General features: G+C 44.7%; 2 protein-coding genes across 3 annotated transcripts; one reads left to right on the forward strand and one right to left on the reverse strand.

The window, feature by feature from the left end:
- The first annotated feature begins 2,978 nt into the window (after positions 1-2,978).
- On the forward strand, positions 2,979-6,327 carry GLRX2 (glutaredoxin 2). 2 transcript variants are annotated; one of them, XM_081124304.1, is made up of 4 exons: positions 2,979-3,183; positions 4,532-4,595; positions 5,126-5,302; positions 6,111-6,327. In XM_081124304.1, exons 1-4 carry the CDS (start codon positions 3,095-3,097, stop codon positions 6,249-6,251), a joined length of 471 nt encoding a protein of 156 aa, XP_080980430.1. In that variant the 5' UTR covers positions 2,979-3,094; the 3' UTR covers positions 6,252-6,327. The 2 variants fall into 2 exon arrangements, with proteins under 2 accessions (XP_080980430.1, XP_080980431.1); XM_081124305.1 differs by having other exon boundaries at positions 3,001-3,183; positions 5,165-5,302.
- Positions 6,328-11,586: 5,259 nt separating this feature from the next.
- On the reverse strand, positions 11,587-21,123 carry RO60 (Ro60, Y RNA binding protein). The gene is made up of 9 exons (XM_081124299.1): positions 20,976-21,123; positions 18,013-18,612; positions 16,599-16,819; positions 16,130-16,276; positions 15,762-15,899; positions 14,968-15,084; positions 14,128-14,241; positions 13,703-13,849; positions 11,587-12,892 (listed from the first exon to the last, which is right to left on the reverse strand). Exons 2-9 carry the CDS (start codon positions 18,590-18,592, stop codon positions 12,740-12,742), a joined length of 1,617 nt encoding a protein of 538 aa, XP_080980425.1. The 5' UTR covers positions 18,593-18,612; positions 20,976-21,123; the 3' UTR covers positions 11,587-12,739.
- Between the last annotated feature and the right edge of the window lie 24 nt (positions 21,124-21,147).

A 21,147-nucleotide genomic window follows, 5' to 3' on the forward strand; every position in this document is an offset into this window, starting at 1 on the left:
AGATAATGTTAATTATGAACATGAATTTACTTGTACTCACTATGGGCCTCTATTAAATTTTACCAGACACATGCTTCCATTCCTCTGAATCAAGAGTTGAAACTTTCTATACTATTAAGTGAATTTCTAGTCTCAAATATGATTACATTCACCAGTGAAGTTGAAAACATTCATTCTCTTTGAATCCGTAAGAAAAGAAAGTAAGAATAAAAAATTCAAGGTTAGCCTCCTCTTGACAGGAGAAAATGGACCAGGCAAAGCAATGTTGAACTCTCTAGATACAGCGAAAAGACAAAACCCCAGAATGCAAAGGTTAGGAAATATCCATCAGTGGATGCTGTTTGTTCAGCACCAGGTGGCACTGGAGTTACTAATTTTTCTGGTGCAAAGCTTAGAGACTTTCTGAGACCTTTAAAAAAAAATCATTTGCTCTCACTTCAAAAGAAAATAATATTTTCTGCTCTTGTCATCCAAGTCTATTGACCCAGAGACTTAAGGACACACATTTTATGGATATAGAAATGATACAGAAATGAAGGAGTGCTTGCCAAAAAATAAAAGCAAATGCTTCTGTTAGAATACACCAGCTGCCAATTCTTCAGTGAACTGAAGTGGTCAAGTTACCACATTCTTTAACAGGAGTTCCCCTAATCAATGGCATACCTTTTATTTCCTTCATAAATATTTCCAGGGCATTCTTGATTCAGAAATATCAATCCCAATTCTTTGATAAGTTATAAAAAAAATATTTGTTTTTCTTTCCCTTTGTTTTCTGAGCTCAAAGCACTGAAGGATCTTTCAGTTTGACACTAATCATTAGTCCTTCCCATTCTTACCGTGCAGCTGGATATTATAATCTACCTAACAAAGGTCTTTCCTTATTTACTTCATTCTTGAACTAGGAACCTGAACTATATGTCTTCTGAGTATGAGAACTTGAAATAACATCTGACACTTCCATTCATTAGAGCTTTTAACCCCTGGGTTTCTATAAAAAGACATTGATTTTTAGAGAGTGGGGGAAGAAGAGAGAGAGGGAGGGGGAGAGAGAGAGGCAGAGAGAGAGAGAGAGAGAGAGAGAGAGAGAAATATCGATGGGAGGGAGAACACTGACTGGTTGCCGTCGGTATGTGCCCCGACCAGGGATGGAACCTGCAGCCTTGGTATGTGCCCTGCCCAGGAACTGAAACCACAACTTGTTGATATACAGGACTACGCTCCAAACAACTGAGCCACAGCAGCTAGGGCTTATCTGAAGTAATTTCATGGTAGGAGCCCTTTGTAAATACACGTCCAGCCCTGGCTGGGTAGCTCAGTTGGTTAGAGTGTCGTCCCTATAAGCCAAGGTTGTGGGTTCCGTCTCTGGTTAGGGAAGATACAAGAATCAAACAATGAATGTACATATAAGTGGAACAACAAACCCAATGTTTCTCCCTCCCTCCCTCCCTCCCTCTCAAATCAATAAATAAATTGCTTGAAAAAATAAAAATCTGTCCAATGAATTCTGTCCTTCAGCATAGGCCCGCTCTGCTATATTACAAGTAAATTATGACATGATTGTTTTACTTCACAATGGTCCTTATTTTGTTAAGCAATTTGAGGCAAATAAAGTAAAAATTCTACTTCAAAACCGAAAGAACACAACGAATTTCCTAAGTAGCTATCGTTTGACAGAAACCAAGCCCACAACACTATAAGTAACACGCTTAATGTTTAAAGTCAGCTTTGGGTTTAGGCAGCATGGCCTCACGCCTTTCGGGGGTTTGCAGCTTCGCCCCTTATGAGGTCACGCAGCATGGCACAGCGCGCTTGAGAGGAGAGGCTCGTCGGAAGCAGAGGTTCTGACTGTAAGTTGGCGACGTGAACGTTCAACCTCACTGGCTGAGCAGGAGGGTCAGAAAGCGTCTGGATCGTTCTAATAATTGCTCGGAACTTGGGGCACACCGCCTGGCCTGGGACCTTAAGACACGGATTTCAGAGGCTCAGCACCCAGGAACGAAGGCCGCCCAGCGCGTCTTCCGCAGCGATGCCCGGGAGCGGTGGTCCCGGCCTGCGCAGCACAGCCGGCCGGGCGGCACTGGCCTGTGTCCGGGCCGTGGGACGCCCCCTGCGCTCCCTGGGGCTTTACTTTCTAAGGCCACTGTTCTGTTGGCCTCCCGGGGTGGGCGTTCCACACCCGGCTGCTTTCCTCCTGTTAGCCGGGAGTGGGACGCCCAGCACGCCCGTGGGGCGCGACCGCGGCCCGGCTGCCAGGTGACCTAGTTAGGCTCGGACTGCGCCGGCCGCGGGCCGGTCCGACCGGAGGCGGCGACGACGCCGTCACCACCCTTAGGTACCACCCTGGGCGCCCGGGGCAGGCGTTATTCTTCTTCTCTGCCTCGCCAGCATGGTGGCCACACTCCCGGGCACCGTCCCCACGCGCCCGTGAGCCTTTCAGAGCGTCCGCAGCGGTGAAAGGAACAGGCGCGGGGCTTGGACACCACCTGGAGACCAGCAGGTGAGAAGCTGGCGGCGACCGGGCGGCAGGGACTCGCCGGGACTCGGCGCGCTGCGGGGCTGCCAGGTGCGGGCGGCCGGGCGCGAACACCTGCGGGGCCGCCTTCAGCCCCGAGGGGCGGGGCCCAGCGCGGAGCAGGGGTCTCCCGGCGGAGGCGGGGCCGAGCATGCGGGGCGGGGCCTCTGCGGGGGGCGTGGCTGGTTGTGCATGTGGGGGCGGGGCCTGCCGACGGAGGCCCGACCTAGCGTGAGAGGGCGCGGTCGGGATGAGGGGTGGAGCCGAGTGCGCGGGGCGGGGCCTTGAGCGCGGGGGCGTGGCCTAGCGTGCGAGGGCGGGGCCTCCTTGCGGGGGCGTGGCTGGTTGGTTATGTGGAGGCGGGGCCTGCCGACGGAGGCCCGACCAAGCGTGCGAGGGCGTGGCCCTGCGCGCAGGGGCGTGGCCGGGCGTGCGGGGCGGGGCCTTTGCGCGCGGGGGCGGGCCCGAGCGTGCGGGGGCGGGGCCTCGCGCACGGGGTCAGGGCCCTGCGGGCGGAGGCGGGCTGTCCCGGGCCGCGGTTTCCCGAGTCTCTTCCGTTCGCAGCGGCCCCGCGCTCGGACCATGACCTGGCGCCGCGCGGCCCTTGCGGGAACGCGGCTCGCCCGGAGCGGGAGCGGCTCTGCGGGCCGGCTGGGCGGGGCGGCCTCGAGGTAGGGGACGCGGCCGGCCGGCGGGCAGGGCGGGCTCGGCGCGGAGCGGCGCTCCCGGCCTCCCCTCCCCCGCCCCACCCCCACCGCACCCCGAGTCCCATCCAGCTGGGCCCCGAAAGGGCGCGGAGAGCGCGGTGCCCGAGCGGCTGAAGGGCCCTGTGGCTCGGGCGGAGCTCCTGGAGCGGCCCGCGCCCGCCGTGGCTGCCAGGTGGCCCCCAAGATTCCCTGGGACCTGGGGTGTCGCTCTTCCCTCCGCGTGCGCCCTGGTGTCGCCCGGGACGGCCTCAGGCGCCTGGCCCGCGGCTTGCGGCGTGCCTGGGTCCCGGTGTGAAGGTGCGTCCCGCGCTGGGACTTGCGAACGCTGCGGGCGCCGGCGGCGGCGCTGCCCGCGGGGGCCTCGCCTCGGAGGACCGGCTGGGACGGCCCCGCGGAGGCCGCCCCGGGGACACGGGGACACCGGGGCCTTGCCTTCCCTGCGCTGCCCCGCTGCCCCTGCTGGCTGGCACCCGGCTGGCCTGGGAGACCCCCTCCAGGTGGCGCATCCGTGCAGCCCGGGGTCCCCCCCCTTAGCGTTCACCCCTTTGCAGGACCCGAGGCGGCGTCAGCTTTCTCCGCTGAGCTGGGAGGTGCTGAGCGCGCTGCCGCTAAGCGACCGCCTGGTCGCCGGGCCCCCGAGGTGTGTTTCCCACCCTGGGGGTCCCCAGGGCAGGGAGCATTTTGCCTGCTCGGCGCCTAGCTGGGTGCTACGCTTACTGGGCACCGCTCCCCGTAGGCCCCTTTCCTTAGCAGGGGCTACCTTTGCCAGCCCCCCTGGGATTAAGGGGAAAGGTGCCTTCCGGAAGCTTTCCCTCCCCGTCGGCAGGGGCGGGAGCGGGACTCCGGGGCGCACCTGGCACCTGCTCCCGCTGCCCAGGCGGCCTTCTCCGGGCAGGTCCTCCTGCCACCCGGCTGCTACCCGCCCGTGGCAGCAGATGGTTTAGGGAAGCCGGGTAAATGCTGATGAACCTCCTTTCTTTCCCACGTTAGGCTCCAGGAACTCTGCCTGTTTTGTTTTTTTCCCCCCTAAAAATGCACCCTCTTTGCTAAGTTGGCTGCAGTCTCCCTAACCCCTAACTAAGCTCCTTCTCCGCGAACCCCTCTCTGAGATAAGCACACAGGCCCTTTTGGTTTTAGTAAACAAACTGGTGTTCTGTATTGATAATAAAACTGTTTTTTCCGCGCGCCCCCCCTCCCCCCCATTTCACAAATTTGGATAGATACCTGCACGTTTGATTTTCTTCCGGGGCATCTCCTCTGCTATGTTACCTTTGCTGTGTAATACACCGCTGCCTTTCACAATTCCCTGCAGGATGGGGAACAGCACATCCTCAACTTTGGGGGAGCCAGTGACCACGCCGGTAAATCAGATCCAAGTGAGTGACGTGGGCATCTGGGGGGGAAAAACTGTCCTGTGTGGAAAAAAGAATCATGTCTCACTCATTGAATATGTTTTTTTGGTATCCTGACGCAACGTTCAGCAAAGGAATTGCTAGGTTAATGCGTATACTTTAAAACGGGCTATCAGAATAATCCATGGGACAGAAAAGTTCTAGGTGATGTTGGTGTCAAAATGGATGAGACCTATTCTCAGCGCAGTCTTCACTCCCCGTAGCTGGGTCTGAGGGTAATGGGTTGAGCCCTGTGTGCGGCACACTGAAGTGTCTGCTGTGTACACACTGGCCACTGTTATTACTTGGTCCCAGCACTTTCCACCTGTCACACCCTTTTTTTCCCCTAACCCCTTTTGTTCCTTTGAAATGCATAATATTACCCTCGAGCTACGATGGGAAAATAGGGGGTGGAGACTTAGTTTGAGCCCTGAATCAATCCTGAGATTCCCCAAAATTCACACCCTTTCCAAAAGGTAATGTCTCACATTAAAATGATGTTTCTTTGGCTTCAGGAAACCATTTCTGATCATTGTGTGGTGATTTTCTCAAAGACATCTTGCTCCTACTGTACCATGGCCAAGAAGCTTTTCCATGATATGAACGTCAACTACAAGGCGGTGGAACTGGACACGCTTGAGTACGGGAGCCAGTTTCAGGACGCGCTTTGCAAGATGACTGGCGAGAGAACAGTGAGTCCGCCCTCGGTGGGGCTTCCTCCCCTCCCCTCCCGTCCCAAGTAGGTGGTGGCCTGAGGGGGTCACCTCATGTTAGGAAACCAGACCCAGACACTCTCTGAGTCTCTTGCATAGATAAAGAAATGGCAGATCCGGGAGCCAGGTTTATAGAATAGGAAAGAGCAGGGTTGGTTCACTTTATTTTTATTCTTGTCCTGTGACTGTGTGTGTTTGACTGGACCACGGGACATGGGGTTGTCCTCAGTGCTTGTCTGTGGATCTTTAAGGTCCTCCTGCACTCCCTCCCTTCACATGGGCAATACAGACCAAGGGGTCAGTCTTCAGCGACTATTCCAATAGGAGTGACCATGTTCTTAGATTCTGGAAACTCATGGGTTTGTCCGTAATATGCATCCTCAGAAAAATATACAACATGCTCATGGAAGAAATGTGTAGTATAGTCTTCCTCTTTGGTAAACAACTATAAGGAACTTAAACATTATTAAAAATTAGAGACTGCATTATTATTTCACCTTCTATATGCCACAGTGATTAGGAGGAAGGGCTCGGAGGGTCAGATGGTCCTGCGTTTAAATCCCAGCTCTGTCACTTACTGATTGTGATGTTGGGCAAGTACCTGTGCCTCGTTTCCCTCCAACCAAGGCTAAAAACTGTACCTCACTCGGGGTGGAAAGACTTAAATAGGTAATAAGGGAGAGCCTGGCCGAAAACAGTACCCAGGCTGTGAGCATCTGTTGTTACTGTGCAGTGGTCTATTACTGCTGACACTGGGGTCACTCACGGTCTTTTGTTTACCCAACAGGTGCCGAGAATATTTGTCAATGGAACTTTTATTGGAGGTGCCACCGACACCTATAGGCTTCACCAAGAAGGGAAGTTGCTTCCGCTGGTTCATCAGTGTTATTTAAGAAAAAGTAACAAGCATTTTAGTGATCATGTTTGAGGGTGTCTGAATATGTGAGTAATCCTCGTGAAAAAGTTGCTAAAATAATGAACAATAAATGGCTGTGGCAACGTCATCTTGCTGAATGCCAATTTTTGAGCAAAAGAGATGATATTTAAAATGGGAGGAATGGAGCCTGGAGCCCTGGATGGTATTTAAGCTCTGCTTCCCCTATATGTGCACATCAGTCGTTTCATTTGTGAACAGGCGCGGGGACGGTCGGCAGTGACTAACAGGCCATAACCTTGTACTGTAGTGCCTGCAGGCCTTCCTGCCCCGCTCACCTTTTCACGCAAAAGCTGCACTTTCCCGCTTCTCGGGGTGTGTGCCACCCACCAGCATCCCTGCTTCTTGCTCGTGGGGATACTAGGGGCTGACTGAGGGTGAGATGCCCACAGGCCACCTGCCCAGGGATGCGGCCAGGGCAGGTGGGCCTGGGAGCAGCAGCTGGACACCGGGCCCTGGGTGCTTGGGCTCGCTCTGATTTTCCACTCATTCTTCTGGGCAGGGGACTGGGACTGCAGATGGGGCTGGGTGGGGGGTGCTGTGGCTCATTGTCAAGATGACTTTGTGGGCGACTTCCCTTACTTCTCCCCAGGTCCTTGCGCGGCTGCTGTAAATTACCGTAAACGGGATGGTTTAGACAAGAAACGTTTCTTTCTCACATTTCTGGAGGCCAGGAAGTCCCAGGTCAAGGTGCCAGCTAATTCCTGCTTTGCAGGTGGCCGTGGTCTGTCCCCTCACCGGGCAGAGGGGATAAAGGAAGCTCTCACATCTCACAGGCTCCGGTCCATCACTAGGGTTAGGGCCTAATTCCCTCCCGAGGCCTTACCCTCAGAGACCATAAGTTGGGGGTGAGGGTTAATGTAAAATTTAGGGAGACACATACAGTCCATAACACCTTACCTTACAGCTTGATAAAAGTAGTGTCTAAGAAAAAACTAGGAGTGCTTCAGCAGCCTGCTTATTTTTTCAGAACCCTGGGCTAGAAAGAAGAGAATGGCCAGTTTAAGAAAAGTGTTATCTTTTTTTTAAAAGTCCTCTTTTGTTTTTAAGACTTGAAAGATAAACTGTTTACTGGAGCCCATTAATATTAAAAAAAAGAAAGGCCATTTGTTTTTCGCTAAATAATTTACACTTAAATGGCCAAATATCTATTTGCATAGTTGACTTTTGTGTTAATTTTTCCCAAAGGGAACTTTAGATATTTTCACACACAAAAACTGTTTTAAATGTCTTAAGAATGTACGTTTTGATTAAACCCAGTAGTTTTGATCCTATAATTGAAATCCACTGGGAAAGAATCCCCACCAAGTATATCTTAAATAGTTATATACAATAGTATATAAAGGGGCACTGTAAGACCAATATTTATCAAAACCTTTTCATCTTACTCAAACATAACAGATCACTAAGAGCCTTCGATTTTGTAAGGTGTATTATAACCTTAACATTCTTGCTGCTTTATAGAAATAGACAGTCATTTGAAGTGCACAGACTTTATTTGGTAGTTCTGTCAACTTCTACAATAATACAATTGACCAGCAACAGCTCGAAGAGTGCCCACCTGCATTCCATGTCTAAAATAATTTTTCCAGTATGGTATTTTGCAAGGACAGAAAGTCAAGATTTCACAGTATGGGTGAAACCTGTTTTATCATGAAATAAATTTAATACATTAGTATTTCTTCCATTTCCTGTAGGAAAACAGCTAAATTACATTGTTAGGTATTTTATTTACACTGGAGAGTCGGACGACTCAACAAAGCATCAGTGAGTTTCTCAACAGACCTAGGACCACCCCCACCCTGGGCCCTTCAGGGTCCTGCCCTTTAAAATGACACTTGTTATGAATCAAAATTACATACTTTTAAGCACCAGCTTGACAATTTGAAGTTTTCTTTCAGTTTTATAAGACTCCTGCTTTGAAAGGCAAAGTGAATATAAAGTTATGCCTGTAATGAAATAAATCACTGGCCTGGATGCTTTTTATTTCAACAGTCGCAATGTTTTATGACTACATTCACTCCTTTGAATGAAATTTGCTTATAGGCTTGAAACAAAGTATTTTTGTCTTGAAAAACTCCCTTAAAAAATGAACCATTTTTAGAACAGTAAAATTGTATTTTTCATTGTGTTTAAATATGCAACTTGGTCCGTAGAGATGTTACATAAAGTCCAGCTTCTTGGATAATTTGTTATACAAAACAATAAAAAACCCTCAAACTACCACAAAATAGTATTGATGTTAGGTCACATTTTATGTTACACTGCAGTGTCCCAGATTATCCTGTTAATGGTACTTCAACTACTAGAGTCAGGTTTTAAAACTTAATAAATTCCCATTCGTTAAATAGGAGTGAAAGCTCCATCAGACACTTGGAGTTCTGTACTTCAGAAGCACTCACACGATTAAGGCATCACTTAATGAGCAGACTCTGGGAAGAACTCCTATGCTGTGCTGGAGAGCTAGTCCGTCATGTTGTAAGGCAGCCAAATGGATTGTGTTTTTCACTTTAAGGCTCTTGCCTACTCGAATTTTATTCTATGCAGGCATTAGTCTGTGTAATTTAAATATTCCTCCAGTGGTCAGTCATGGAAATCAAAGCCTTTCTATAAAGCTAAAGCACATTTAGAACGAGGCAATGCCTCTCCTCCAACCAATTAAAAAATGCTTTCATGTATCTCATCCCTTTGGACGATGTTTTCCTCATAAGAAGCTGGCAAGGATGGAAATAAAACTCAAATGCACTTTAGAAGTTGTCTGGTCACACTGTACCAAATAGTCTGTATTTAGAATAGTGGAAAACATTTTTTCTTGGCTATTTATCAAATGTATAACATTTAAAATTTAACTTGGCTGGTATGGATTCTAAACAGTTTACATTGCAAATGAAGCCTAACAAGTAATTTAAACAGAAGTTCCCATTCAGTGTTTGTACTGATACAATATCCACCAGTTGTGTGGCGATGGTATATAAAATACCAAGCCTTTAGCCTGTCACTACCCTTAGTAACCCAAGTGTTCATTAAGTGAAACCAGCAGCAGCATAACTGGCTTATTTTTTGTGTGCAAGCCGATTCTGAGAACTTCTAAAAGAACTAGAAGTACTGAAATGTATTTTTAAGTTAAATATTACCATGTACTCGTAATGTTAATATGATGCACGGTGGTGCTGAAGAGAAGCAGAGGGAAAATCGCTTTAAGTTCAGAAACAGCTTTCGTGTTTTCATTGTATTTACAAAATTCATTCTCACTGAAAATTATCACAATTTTAGTAACAATTTTGTAATGTAACTACTCTAGTTTATGCTTCTTTCTACCAATTTCCAATATAATTTGGTATTTTCAGTGTTTAGGGAAATGTGCCATTTATTACAATTTTATTCAAACAGTATGCTTAATTAACTCAATTAGTTTTCGGACTTGGAATGTATTTCTTCTTTCTCTTGACCAGAGAATAGTGACTTCTTAGTCAATACTCACCCTCACTGTGAAAATTTTTCTTCTACATTTCCCCACTCAGGAGCGTTTTTAAAAAGTATCGAGCCTATTAAGCTATTTCCCTAGAATATTGTATCTTTCAAAATACATATCCTATTAAGTTCTAATTTGTATTGTATGCCCTCCTAAACTTTTATACAGACATTATTGATTTTCCTAAGATCTAAGCATCAGATGTTACTTTGTAAAAATAGCAAAACTGAATGACATACGTTAAACTGGGCTCTAGAGTCAGTTAGATAAATGGAGTTTCCAGAGGGGTGACACTGAATTCCACTCGCTAGCATCTGCCTCAACAATATACCTATAAAAGTTACTAAATAAAATATGAATGTTAATTAATGGAATTTCCAAGAAATGTCACCTAACAAGGGTAGGATTTCATAAGTTTTTGTTTTACTAATCACTATTACGTCCTGAAAATATTTACATATTTTCTAGGAATAAAGTTTATTAATTTTTCTTAGTTTTTAAAAGTGACATTTCCCTAAATACTCATGTAGAAGTAACCCAAAAGTAGCTTAGAGAATAAAACTTCTTTATCACTCAAGTACATTTTATTCAGTGAGGTAAGTTTCAGAACCATATTATATAGCAACGTGGGTTACTTAAACATTGTGCATGAGGATTACTATGAACTACAAAACTATACGCTCACAACTTGTTTTTCTACTCCTATGGCAACCATGTATATACATTATTTTCTAATACCTAAAAGTTAAAAGTCTTGAATAATTCCATTTTCAACCCTACTCTTGTGAGTCAGTGTTTTCCCATTTCGTGGGGATATGAAAAGGAAATTTCTAGATCTAATGCTCCAAAGCCACCCTTTCTCAGACCCTGGCTCCCTAACCTAAACTTAAAAAAAATCACCTTTTTATATTTCTACGGTTTTTTCCAGCTCTAAAATTCCAGGATTTGAAAATAAAGTTATGGTCTGTGGTGGCTCCTTTTAGTGTGCCCCCCCCTTCTATGTTAAATGGCACCCTAATCCATTTAATTCAGCTTACCTACATACTTCAAAGAGGTCACATCTGATCCTACTTCTCTGACGGGTTTAATGTCGACTCATGAATATACCTGTCTGAAAACACTGTAGGATAGTATACATAACTGAAGAAAACACACTTTCATACTGTATTTCATTTCAATTAGGAGTAAAGTTACATCATATTATGACTTTTAAGTTGAGAAGATCTCGACTTTACTTAAAGAATTCCAGAACTATAACATAATTGTTAGGTTCTTTAAACTTCAAATTTAATCAACATAAAAGTGAAGATGTTAAGTCCAAAGTTTGCCAGGGGATTAAAGACAAAATGACATTAGAAGCAATGTTACTTTTTGGGTGTGGGGGGGGTGCTACTAGTTTTGCTGACTAAAAAATCTAAGATAAATCACAACATATCTACATTGCTATGAGTTGCGTCAAAGTCTACATCCCAGCGCTATTATTACTATGTCAAATAAGTGTAAAAGGAACATTTTCTTGTCACTCCCAGAGCCCAAATTTCCCATGAAACAGAAGACATTATTTACATAAACTCTTCCGCCACTGAAGCCACCCTAACCCCCGAAACGGAAAACCTCTAAACCCCAAGCATGAGAAAGGCTACAATTTACAGTTTCTAGTCTGCCTTTTTACATAAGCGGTGAGATTTATAAAAACCCCCATAAAGCCTCCATTACTATTTAGAGAATGCATAAAAGTTGAAGTTTTATGTTGAAGGTGTCGGTAACCATGACGTAAGAGACATTACTGGCACTGAAACAGGTTAAACCTCTCCACAAAGGGGTATTATTTGCTCAAAAAAATAATGCACTTTAGCGTAATGAAAGGAAGTTTAATATACACAAACAAAATAGAAAAAAATACTCTTACAGACTAGTTAGTGGTACATGCTACTCAGAAGTTGCCTTTCAGACCTGAAAGACCTAGCCAGCCTGCTTTACCGTATTTTACTTTCACTCTATCAAAAAAGAACGTTTTGTCGCAATGAAACAAAGAAATAGGCCACTGACGTGTTTACAACTGGAAACACCTAGGACCCATGTACAGTTGGCTAAAACAGTTAAAAGTAATTAGAATATTGACTTTACGCTAGTCAGATTGTAGTTGAGATTCTGTCATACTTTCAGATTCTAGTGGGGGAGGCAGATGCTTGAGACACTTTAGGTGGTTTTCATTTAAGGGCATGGAAAAAAGAAAGAGGAAACTGTCAGGCCCTCAACTCCCAGCAATAAAATTCACCGAAACAGACTTTCTCAGGTGACAAAACTTTATAGTCCCCTCCCAGGGGTTTCCTTTCTATGTTGTTTCCGGTTAATGGCAATAATTCCACAAGTGTAAATAAAACATAAGAGACAAAACATCTTTTTTACTGAGTAAGAAAGCTGCTATTTATGTGATCTTAGAAAACTCTTCACGAGATTTGTAAAACTCACAATTTAATCAACTGCCTTGGTTTTCGCTTTGCCACCTAGCTATAAACGTTGACAGCTGAGTTTTATAGGCCATCACAGTTACGTGGTCCAGTGCATTTCAGAATAGATGGACATTATCAACGCTGTCCTTTCCCAATAAAAACATTTAAGAAAACTTGAAGCACTTCTCCAACAAGTGACATGATATGGAACTACTTACAAATTTGGCTCTTCTTTTAAATAACAATGTGATTATTTAGCAAAGCAAACCTGTAACTACTTTACAGTCTATGGATAGGAGGTTCTCTATCAGAGGGAGCTACAGTGTATTCCGAAGCTGCTTCCCAGGAGCTAGTTTAGTGGACAAAGAACTTTGGGCTTATTTTCCCTTCCTTTTTTTTTTTTTTTGGTAAGGTAAACTTTCCATTATACACACACTATGCCATCATCTTATCACCATTCGTTCACTGGATTAAGATTAGCTGGGAAGTAGCTACTGTTTTCAGTGAGATCACTAATGGCAATGGATTGCCTGAGTCGTGCTGGTGCTTATGATTGGTTAGATCACATCCAATGTGAAATTTCGAATTACATCCAGAGCTCCAGTGTCAAAGCCACACACATCCAACATGCCTCTGTCATCTGGGTCTGCAATGGTGAAGCCACTCGATGTCATTCCACAGACAATCAATTTAGCTGGGACGCTCATTTTCTGTACGAAAAGATAAAAATACATTAGAGAAAGCAAAAGCAAATAACTTCAAATATTGAAACACTTTGAATTTTATCACAACTTTTCATTACAAAGTTCTTTTTTTCTTTCTCTACATAAAATATGTCAATCTTTCAGAGCTAGACTGTGGTCTTCAGAAGACTACAAAATAAAATTTTGTAAACAACCTGCCTGAAATTCCTGCTTCTCTGATCTGTATTACTTGCTCTGTGGGCCACAGAATACATTCCTGAGCAGCCTAGGGACTCTGTACTTATCAAACCTGTCATGATGTTCAGGGGCATTAGATATTTTTACCAACATATCAAACAAGGGCAGTTTAGTGTGGGGGTGGAATAAATATAGGAAGATATTCCCCCAAGATTAACTTTGCTACACATAATATACGCGTCACATGTAAGAACCTGTTCTCTATGGCAGTGACTTGTCAAAACAGCTGTTTTTGAGAAACACCCATGTAACTTAAACTGTAGCTTACAGCTTTGCTTTAATTTTATGTAGCCCTTTAACAAAACTCACAAATGAAACTTTTAATTTTCCAAGGAACACACTGAATCATTAAAAAATTTACAGTTAAGGTAAAATAAATGGTCTGATTATTGTAAAAAAATACCACTTATAAATTGGAACTGGTGGAAATATATGTGTAGCCCATATGTTCTTATTTCAAGTACTGCTGAGTTCATTACTGGTGCTGTACACCTTCAGTATCTTCTTTTTGGGAAAACATAGTGAATGTTTGAGGTCTGAGTCTAATTTGGAGCAAGAGAGAGTATCAATTTGCTTTACCTTTCGATACTGCCTCAGAGCAATGGCAGGGTGGACACCGCCAGCAAATGTCTCGTTGTCTGTGAACACAATGAAGACATCAGCAGCGGTGTTTGTCTTCTGAGCCCAGATCATCGGAAGAGAGCAATCAGTTCCACCTGCTGGGATCTAACTCAGAACAAAAAAGAATCAGACTAAAAGACAGTTTCCATAATGATACATCTGAAATAATAAAATAGTTTAAAGTACTATTTTTTATATTATCATTGTGTTTAGAGCCAATCCTTAGGCCTTCCCAAAGCCTGTAGAGATATTTTATTTTACGCTCATGAGAAAATTGAGATAAAACAACTTGTTCTCAGAGATTTATTAATGTCAGGCATGACATAAATAACACAATTTTTACACAATATACATTAAATAGACTTAATAAAATAGTTTTTTACCTGATTCATAGCCATTAAAACCTGTTGTAAAGTCATATCTCTAGTTACTGGACATCGTACCATTTCATCAGAAAACGCAACTATGTGAGAATCTTTTTCTGTTCGTGCGACAACCTGAAAATTCAATGGTAGTAATTTTCAGCAGATTTGGGAGAAATAAATATAGTACCTGAAGTCCACTAAACTTCATCTTTAAAAGAAACACACTGTGATACCTATTTTACTTCTAAACTTAGTGTTTTGGAACCACACAGCAGCAGCAGGATAGTTTTCCAAGTACTTTCACAAACGCTTACAAAAAAGCTGCTTTTCACAACAATCCTGTGAAGCAATTAGTGTGTTTTCTTCTCATTTCATTAAATAGGAATAAAGCCAGAGGAGAACTTAAGCAGTTCGTCTACGAGGCACTTCACAGCTGCCCAGGACAGGCAGGCTGAAACTAGTCTCCTGACTACTGCTGTCGTTCCTGACCTTTGAATTTCCATGTTCATCAGTAATTTCTCTAAACATTGTCTATGTCCTCAAAGCATTTGACTTTTAGTTGTAAAATTAAAATTTCTATCGAATGTTCTTTAGATGTGCTTTTTCAATACACCTATAACACAGTCTATACCTAAGCATAAAGTATATGTAATTATACGTACTCTTGAGTACATATACATATAATTTACTTAAAACTTTGCTTACTTTTAATTATTTTTGATATGGAACAATACTTAATAGGCCAAATTTACAAAAACAAGTGGAAACCTAATTCCTGATCCCATCTAAGTCTATAGTTTTGCCCACAGTAAACATTTCCTTAGGGTGGCAGAGGTAAACTGCCTCAGGTGCTCTCACCATGCACATTGCTGCGGCGACTGTGCTGGCATTGAGGACACTGCCCAAAACTCGTTGGTCCATAGAAGCACTGACATCCACAGCCAGCACAAAACGCTTTCGGGTTGGCTCAACTGTCTAAAGAGAAAACAATCATTAAAATCAATCACAGAAATTTTTAGTACATTAAGTTTCTAACAAATCATACTAACTTATCCCCTTCATTTGAAAAATTCTCTCAGATAAAAGGCCTCATTTTTGATTTACCAATTGAAAATTAATTAAAAACGCTTAGCTTTGATTTAACTATGTACGGTGCCAGGTGGATACTTGAAATATTGGGAGGCACACTTTGTAAAGTATATAATTTTCTAACCACTATGCTGTACATCTGGAATTAACAAAAACTAATATTGAATTAAAAAAAAAAAATTGAATGTAAAACTATAATTGAAATATTAATTAAAAAATGCTTAGCTTCTACTAGAAGTAAAACTAAGGAAATAAGATAGCCTATTTAATTTTATTTAAAGTTACCATCTCTCTGTTTTTAACAAGTTTTCCTCATGAAGTAAACTAGGTATTTCTATCAAGAAACCTTTATTGAGCCCTGGCTGGTGTGGCTCAGTGCTAGAGCGTCGGCCCAAGGAGTGAAAGGTCACGGGCTCAATTCCCAGTCAAGGGCATGTACCTCAGTTGCAGGCTTAATCCCCAGCCCCAGTTAAACTATTAATATCTTTAAAATGTGTTTTTACACAAGATACCAAGTCCTACCCTAATTGGGTCATTTGTTTAATACAAAATCAAACCATCACCTTAAATGTTTTGTAAAAAGCGGCATCCAAAGCTTTCAAAATTTCCTCATCAGGACGCCACTTCAGCTTTCCTCGGAGCCCGTGACCTGCTCTGTAAGTCTCTAACGCGATCAAAACATGGAACGGGTGTATGCGAGCCTAGAAACAAGACAGAGTAAGCTTACAATTCAAATGGAAACTGCGATGTGCCTCTGATAACGTATTTCACAGAGCAAAGAGGAAAGTGATGGCACGTAAATTTTAGATTCAGAGTCAAAATGCAACTTGGTCTGACAAGTCTCAAGGTCCCTGAAATACATGACGACGGCATTTCCAAAATCTAGGAGCCAGCCTTTTCAACTAGCAGTAGCTAACAAAGGGATGCTTACCTTTTTTAACAGTTTGTCATTCCGTAGTTTTTCACACACCAAAGACACTTCTGAATTTCCTGGTTCAAGCACTGAGTTGGCTGTCATCTTCCCCAGGTTCCTTAGCAATGCGGCCAGAGGCATTTCCCGTAGCAAAGCCTTCCACACCTATGGCCACAACATGGGCAGAAACAGGAAGGCGTGGATCAGTGTAACACACTTGGGCCAACAGTAACATTAACAACATATCCTCTAAGGCTTTCTGTGGGGGTTCAGAGCACCTTCTAAATAAAAATTTGTGCATACTGGCCAAAGGTTTACCAAATAGACTAACTTGTTCTTAACACATTCTGAATGCAACACCGGGGCATCGCGCTAGGTGTTTTTCTTACAAAGAATTAATGAGTACAGGGACCCATAGTTTATCTTTTTAATACATACCATAAATCACTGTTTACCCACATGCTGTAACATATTACACTTTACTTACCTCTCTAGACTTTAAGTGATTTGTCAGAAGCTGTTCCCTAACCAACCTGTGCTCTTCTATCAGGTGAGTCACTTCCAGCTCATCCTTTGTGCGCTTCACCTTTTCCACAGCCTCCAGGTACTTTAACAACTTTTCTGTCTCCGCAGAAAGTGCTTTTTCCTTATACAATTCCTGGACCTCTTTCCAGCCCTTTGTAATATATTTGGTGACAATAGTGAGTCCTTTAACAAAATAAAGAATTGAAAAGGCAGGTAGGGTTAGTAAGTAAAAGACAGCACGTGTTTCTGTGAAAGCATCAGGTGAAAGGCATAAAAAAGTAGATACCCAGGAGCAAACTGCTTGAATCACGATGCTGTTTTCCGTGATGTCACACACATTTAAAGAGTCAATTAATCTAGCTTATTCCATAGTTGCTATAATATGAAACTTTGGAGGATAAAACTCCTGTTTTCATTTCATTATAGAGCTGTATTTCTGGAAACACCAGCATTAGAAACTTCGGCAGACAGGCCTAGACTTAGGTCCATAACCTCAGAACACTTCTCAAATGTACTGATCTATCTCAATTAATTTCACACTCAATTGTCCCTTTTAGCTGATGATTATGGGTGTATGAATAGTACAGATAAGTGGAATTGGCAGGCAGGTAGGTACTTTATAATTTTTTAATAGCTGAGAAAGTATTAGAGGCCAAATACTAAAATAAGGAATAATGTTCCCTACTACAAAGTAATGGGCAGAACTGAAAGCTGCACCCATCTGAGTGGCTGTCTTCAACTTTCACTTCTGGTGTAAAAAAATGTCAAATTTTGGGGCATGTCCATTTTTGTGGAAGTTTGCATTTTAAATTATTCTTGACCAAAAGTTTTTATTTCCTTCTAAGGACTAAGTAATTATTGTAGATCCAACTAACTTCTCAAAAGTCTCTTCGCATCGACATAGAAAAGTTGGCCCAAGTTACGTCCCCTGGCTGACTGCTTGGAGACTATCTCGAACTGTTAAGTTCAGAGGACTGTGTCAGGTAGCCTTAGGGTTCCATGGAATGTATGTCCTAAGAAGGCAGGGAGGGGAAAAAATGAGAAGGGGCCACAGAGCTGGGCTGCCACCTACTGGCTAGGAGCTGTTTGGATCACTACAACTTAAACACATCCAGGCTTCTTTTCATAGACCATAACCACTTGGATGAGCATTCCAGTTAGCATGGTGACATTTTAAGCTGTAAATCTGTTATTTGATCCTTGGTTATTAATGTCTGGATTGCCTATGGTAGGTGTTTAATTCCAGCTGGCATTAAACGTATTTGAATTGTTTCGAGAATGGAAGGATCTTTCTAGAAAATATTACACAACTGTGTTATCAAATACATTTGTTATTTATTGGATATCTGTGCACCCGCCCAAGATGTTATGCTTACCTTCGCTGGAGGGTTTGAGATGTGACAATCTTAACAGATCTTTGTGAGACCAGCCATTCCTTTGTTTGTACTTTGTAACTGCCAGAGCAAGGGCCATGCCGCCCTTTCCATTGTACCAGTCTGCTATAGCCTTCCGGAGGGCGCGGCCCCATATGCCACATTTCATGCTTTCCTTCAGATCTTTCTTAAACTGTATAAAAGTGAACAGATGTGTAGGAATGCGACAAACTTCAGCCACAGCTTTAAATGCCGCTTGCTTTGTGCTTATGTCGGAGCACTGGGAACAAATGGCCAGCGCAAAGAGTATAGGCTCCTGCCTGGCGGTTCTGCCTTCTTGACTAAATGCTTTGATTTCCTGTATCACCTCACATCCTCTGCCATCTTCAATCAATCTAATCAAAGCTTCGGCATTTTCAAGGCCCAACTTCTGCTCTTTGATATAGTAAGTCCCACCCTCAGAACCAAAACACAAGAACCGGTGTAGGCGATTCATATCCGTGACTTGCCATACATATCCATCTTCAGAATTCACTACCTGCTTCTCATTCAGGGGTTGCAGTTGGTTTAGTGAGTCCTCCATTTTTCTATCTTTTAGGAAACCTATCAAAAAGCAAAATGTTACTTGCCACATTGACACAGTAAAATTATAAAAAGGTAAACATTTACTAATCTATGCTTATTGAAATCTTCCATGAAATCTTTTTTGATATAGAAGTATTTTTTAAGCTCAGTGAGTGATGCTGTGATAATCAGAAGCCACAACTAAGAAGTCACTTTTTTCAGTTATAGTTTGTTGCCTCAGAGAATTTGTAGGCAGCTCAGCATGGGGTCTGAAGTTCCCAGACTGAGAATCAGGTGGGTACAGGAAGGGCAGTTACATCAGCTGACCCTAAGGAGATCTTAGGACCTTTATTCCCTGAATAACTTGGTAGACATTTTTGGTTGCTTAACCCACATCCATTCCTCCCCCACTCTCACCCCCGAATAATCGAGTGTTGTAAATCCAGATTAAAAAAAACGTTAATTCTTCTGTGGGTTGGCTGACCTCTCCAGTACTCTTAAAGCACGCCACCCCAAAGAATTTCACACAGCTGAAGGTGTAAAAAACTTCTCTAAGGTAAAATTTTTGGAAGAAATTAAACAAATCTCAATATTAAAAACATGGCCACAACTTAAAAACTAGTTGTGGATATTTTAACACTGCCTACTCTTTCTTAATTGCTTAATTTTGAATGCGCAGGCAGTGAATGCGAGTAACACACAATATGCAACCACACTTCTGCTCCCCAGCCACTAGAACTAGGACAACACAGACGTAGTCATGGCATCTTCTAACAATACCGGTAACACGTTATTCCTACCGATGCCTACGTTTCCCTTAAACATGAATTCTTCCCCATCTCTCACCACCTGTTAGCTGAAAACGCCACCTTTCACCCCGGAGGTCAAACAAGTCTGCAGCTTATCCCTTTCAGATAAGGTCAGAGCTGACTCTCGTCCATGAAAACCACAGCTTAGCAGAAATAATACTGCAAAACCTGGGGCCACACACTCAGAGGACTGCATCACTCAGATGGCCAAAGGCATGAGCGGACTGCGCCGAGCATGCCATCCGACTGGCGGGCTGTGGTGTAGGCCTAGTATTGCCAGACTGATCCTCTCATTTTTCCTCCAAGACCCAGGAACCTGGATTTTTATACAAACTCTTAGAATCAAATGTTAACAACAAAATTAAAGAAAATTTAACCCCCCTTTCTGGTTATTTCTAGGTTGCGTCAAGGTCTAACTTTCCAGTCTGGTGTTTCCTCAATAGGCACCATGTTAAGTTGGGTTTCAAATACATGTTAGTTTTGATGCACTTATTTAGCACAGAAAACACTTTCAAGTTCACAGCAGTATTACCAATTAAAACCCCACAAACGACTGCCCACAGCTTGGGCTCTGATGACACTCATCCCTCCCTAAGGCTGTAACGGTGGACCCTGTGCCTTACACATTCCCCACTGGAGTCCCATTCGCAGGGCAGGCTCCTAGTGACAAACCTCAACAGAGTTCCGAAAATTTTTTTTAAAAAAAAAATCTAACACTTGATACACATTTTGGCTTCTGTTCCACATTATACCCGTGCTTGTTTTCATATGAAAGCTGTTCTGTTGCTTCTCTCGGTGAAATTTACCGCGATTACTTCGCTCCCTGTCACTCCAGGGCACAGGTCACCTGTTTGATTAGCGAGGGATCGGACTTTTATGCACTAAAACGTATTTTTTTGTTTGTTTTTTCTTTTCCCTGGAAGCTAAAGGCCCTTCTTGGAACTCAGGAGGTTTAAGAAATGATGCACAAAGATAGTTAAAAACTTTTCTCCAACCCCAGCCGACATTCAGTGTTCTTTTGTACGGTCGGGTATTATACAGTCACGCACTTTACCCAGGGCCCCCCAGAACCACACACAGCTGCACGGATAAAACAAGCCCTTGAGACGAACACCCCGCGGGGCCCGTGGAGCGAGAGCGACCTCGTGAAAATGGCCCCTTGGGGGTAACTGATGGCCGAGCCGTGGGGCCGTTACAGGTGCTGTTAGACGAGCACCGCGCGTCTCTGCGCCCCGCTTTCCTCGGAGGCGCCCCTCCTCTGGGCCCCCGCTCCCCACAAAGACCCTCCTTCCCGAACCCGGGTCCGGAAGAGGCCTCCCGGCAGAGGCCGCGGGGAGCGGGGGGCGGGGGCGGAAGGCGGGCCCTCGGCGGGGGCCGCCAGGCTCGCAAGGCCCGCCCCCGGCCCGGCCCGGCCGAGCGAGGAGGGCCCACCGCGGGGCCGCGTCCGCCCGGGGCCTGGGCGGGGCGCGGACGACGACGGCTCGGCCTGGGCCGCGGCTGCGGGAGGGGCCCTGGAGGGCCGGCCGGAGCCGCTCGCCCCGCGGCCGCTCGGACCGCACAAAGGGCCCCGCCAGCCTCCCGCCGGCTCCTCACCTGGGCTGGGCGGCCGGCGCTCCGACCGGGAGAGCGCTGCGCGGCGCGGGGAGCGAGGAGACGCGGCGGCCGCTCGGACGAAGGCTGCTCGACTGCACGCCGCCGCCGGGGCCTCCAGCTCCGGCTCCCAGAGTGGCCCCGCCCCCTCGCCTGCCCGCCCTCGCTCCGGATT

The sequence above is a fragment of the Miniopterus schreibersii genome, assembly GCF_964146895.1.
Source record: "Miniopterus schreibersii genome assembly, chromosome: 21".
Lineage (NCBI taxonomy): Eukaryota > Metazoa > Chordata > Mammalia > Chiroptera > Miniopteridae > Miniopterus > Miniopterus schreibersii.

Excerpts from the sequence above, each read along its gene's own strand:
- GLRX2 (XM_081124304.1), top strand. The coding sequence starts at position 3,095 with ATGACCTGGCGCCGCGCGGCCCTTGCGGGAACGCGGCTCGCCCGGAGC. Across the intron at positions 3,184-4,531 it reads CTGGGCGGGGCGGCCTCGAG|GATGGGGAACAGCACATCCT; the intron begins GTAGGGGACGCG and ends AATTCCCTGCAG. Across the intron at positions 5,303-6,110 it reads AGATGACTGGCGAGAGAACA|GTGCCGAGAATATTTGTCAA; the intron begins GTGAGTCCGCCC and ends TTTACCCAACAG.
- RO60 (XM_081124299.1), bottom strand. The coding sequence starts at position 18,592 with ATGGAGGACTCACTAAACCAACTGCAACCCCTGAATGAGAAGCAGGTA. Across the intron at positions 13,850-14,127 it reads TTTTAATGGCTATGAATCAG|ATCCCAGCAGGTGGAACTGA; the intron begins GTAAAAAACTAT and ends GTTCTGAGTTAG. Across the intron at positions 12,893-13,702 it reads CTCTGAGGCAGTATCGAAAG|AAAATGAGCGTCCCAGCTAA; the intron begins GTAAAGCAAATT and ends CTTTTCGTACAG.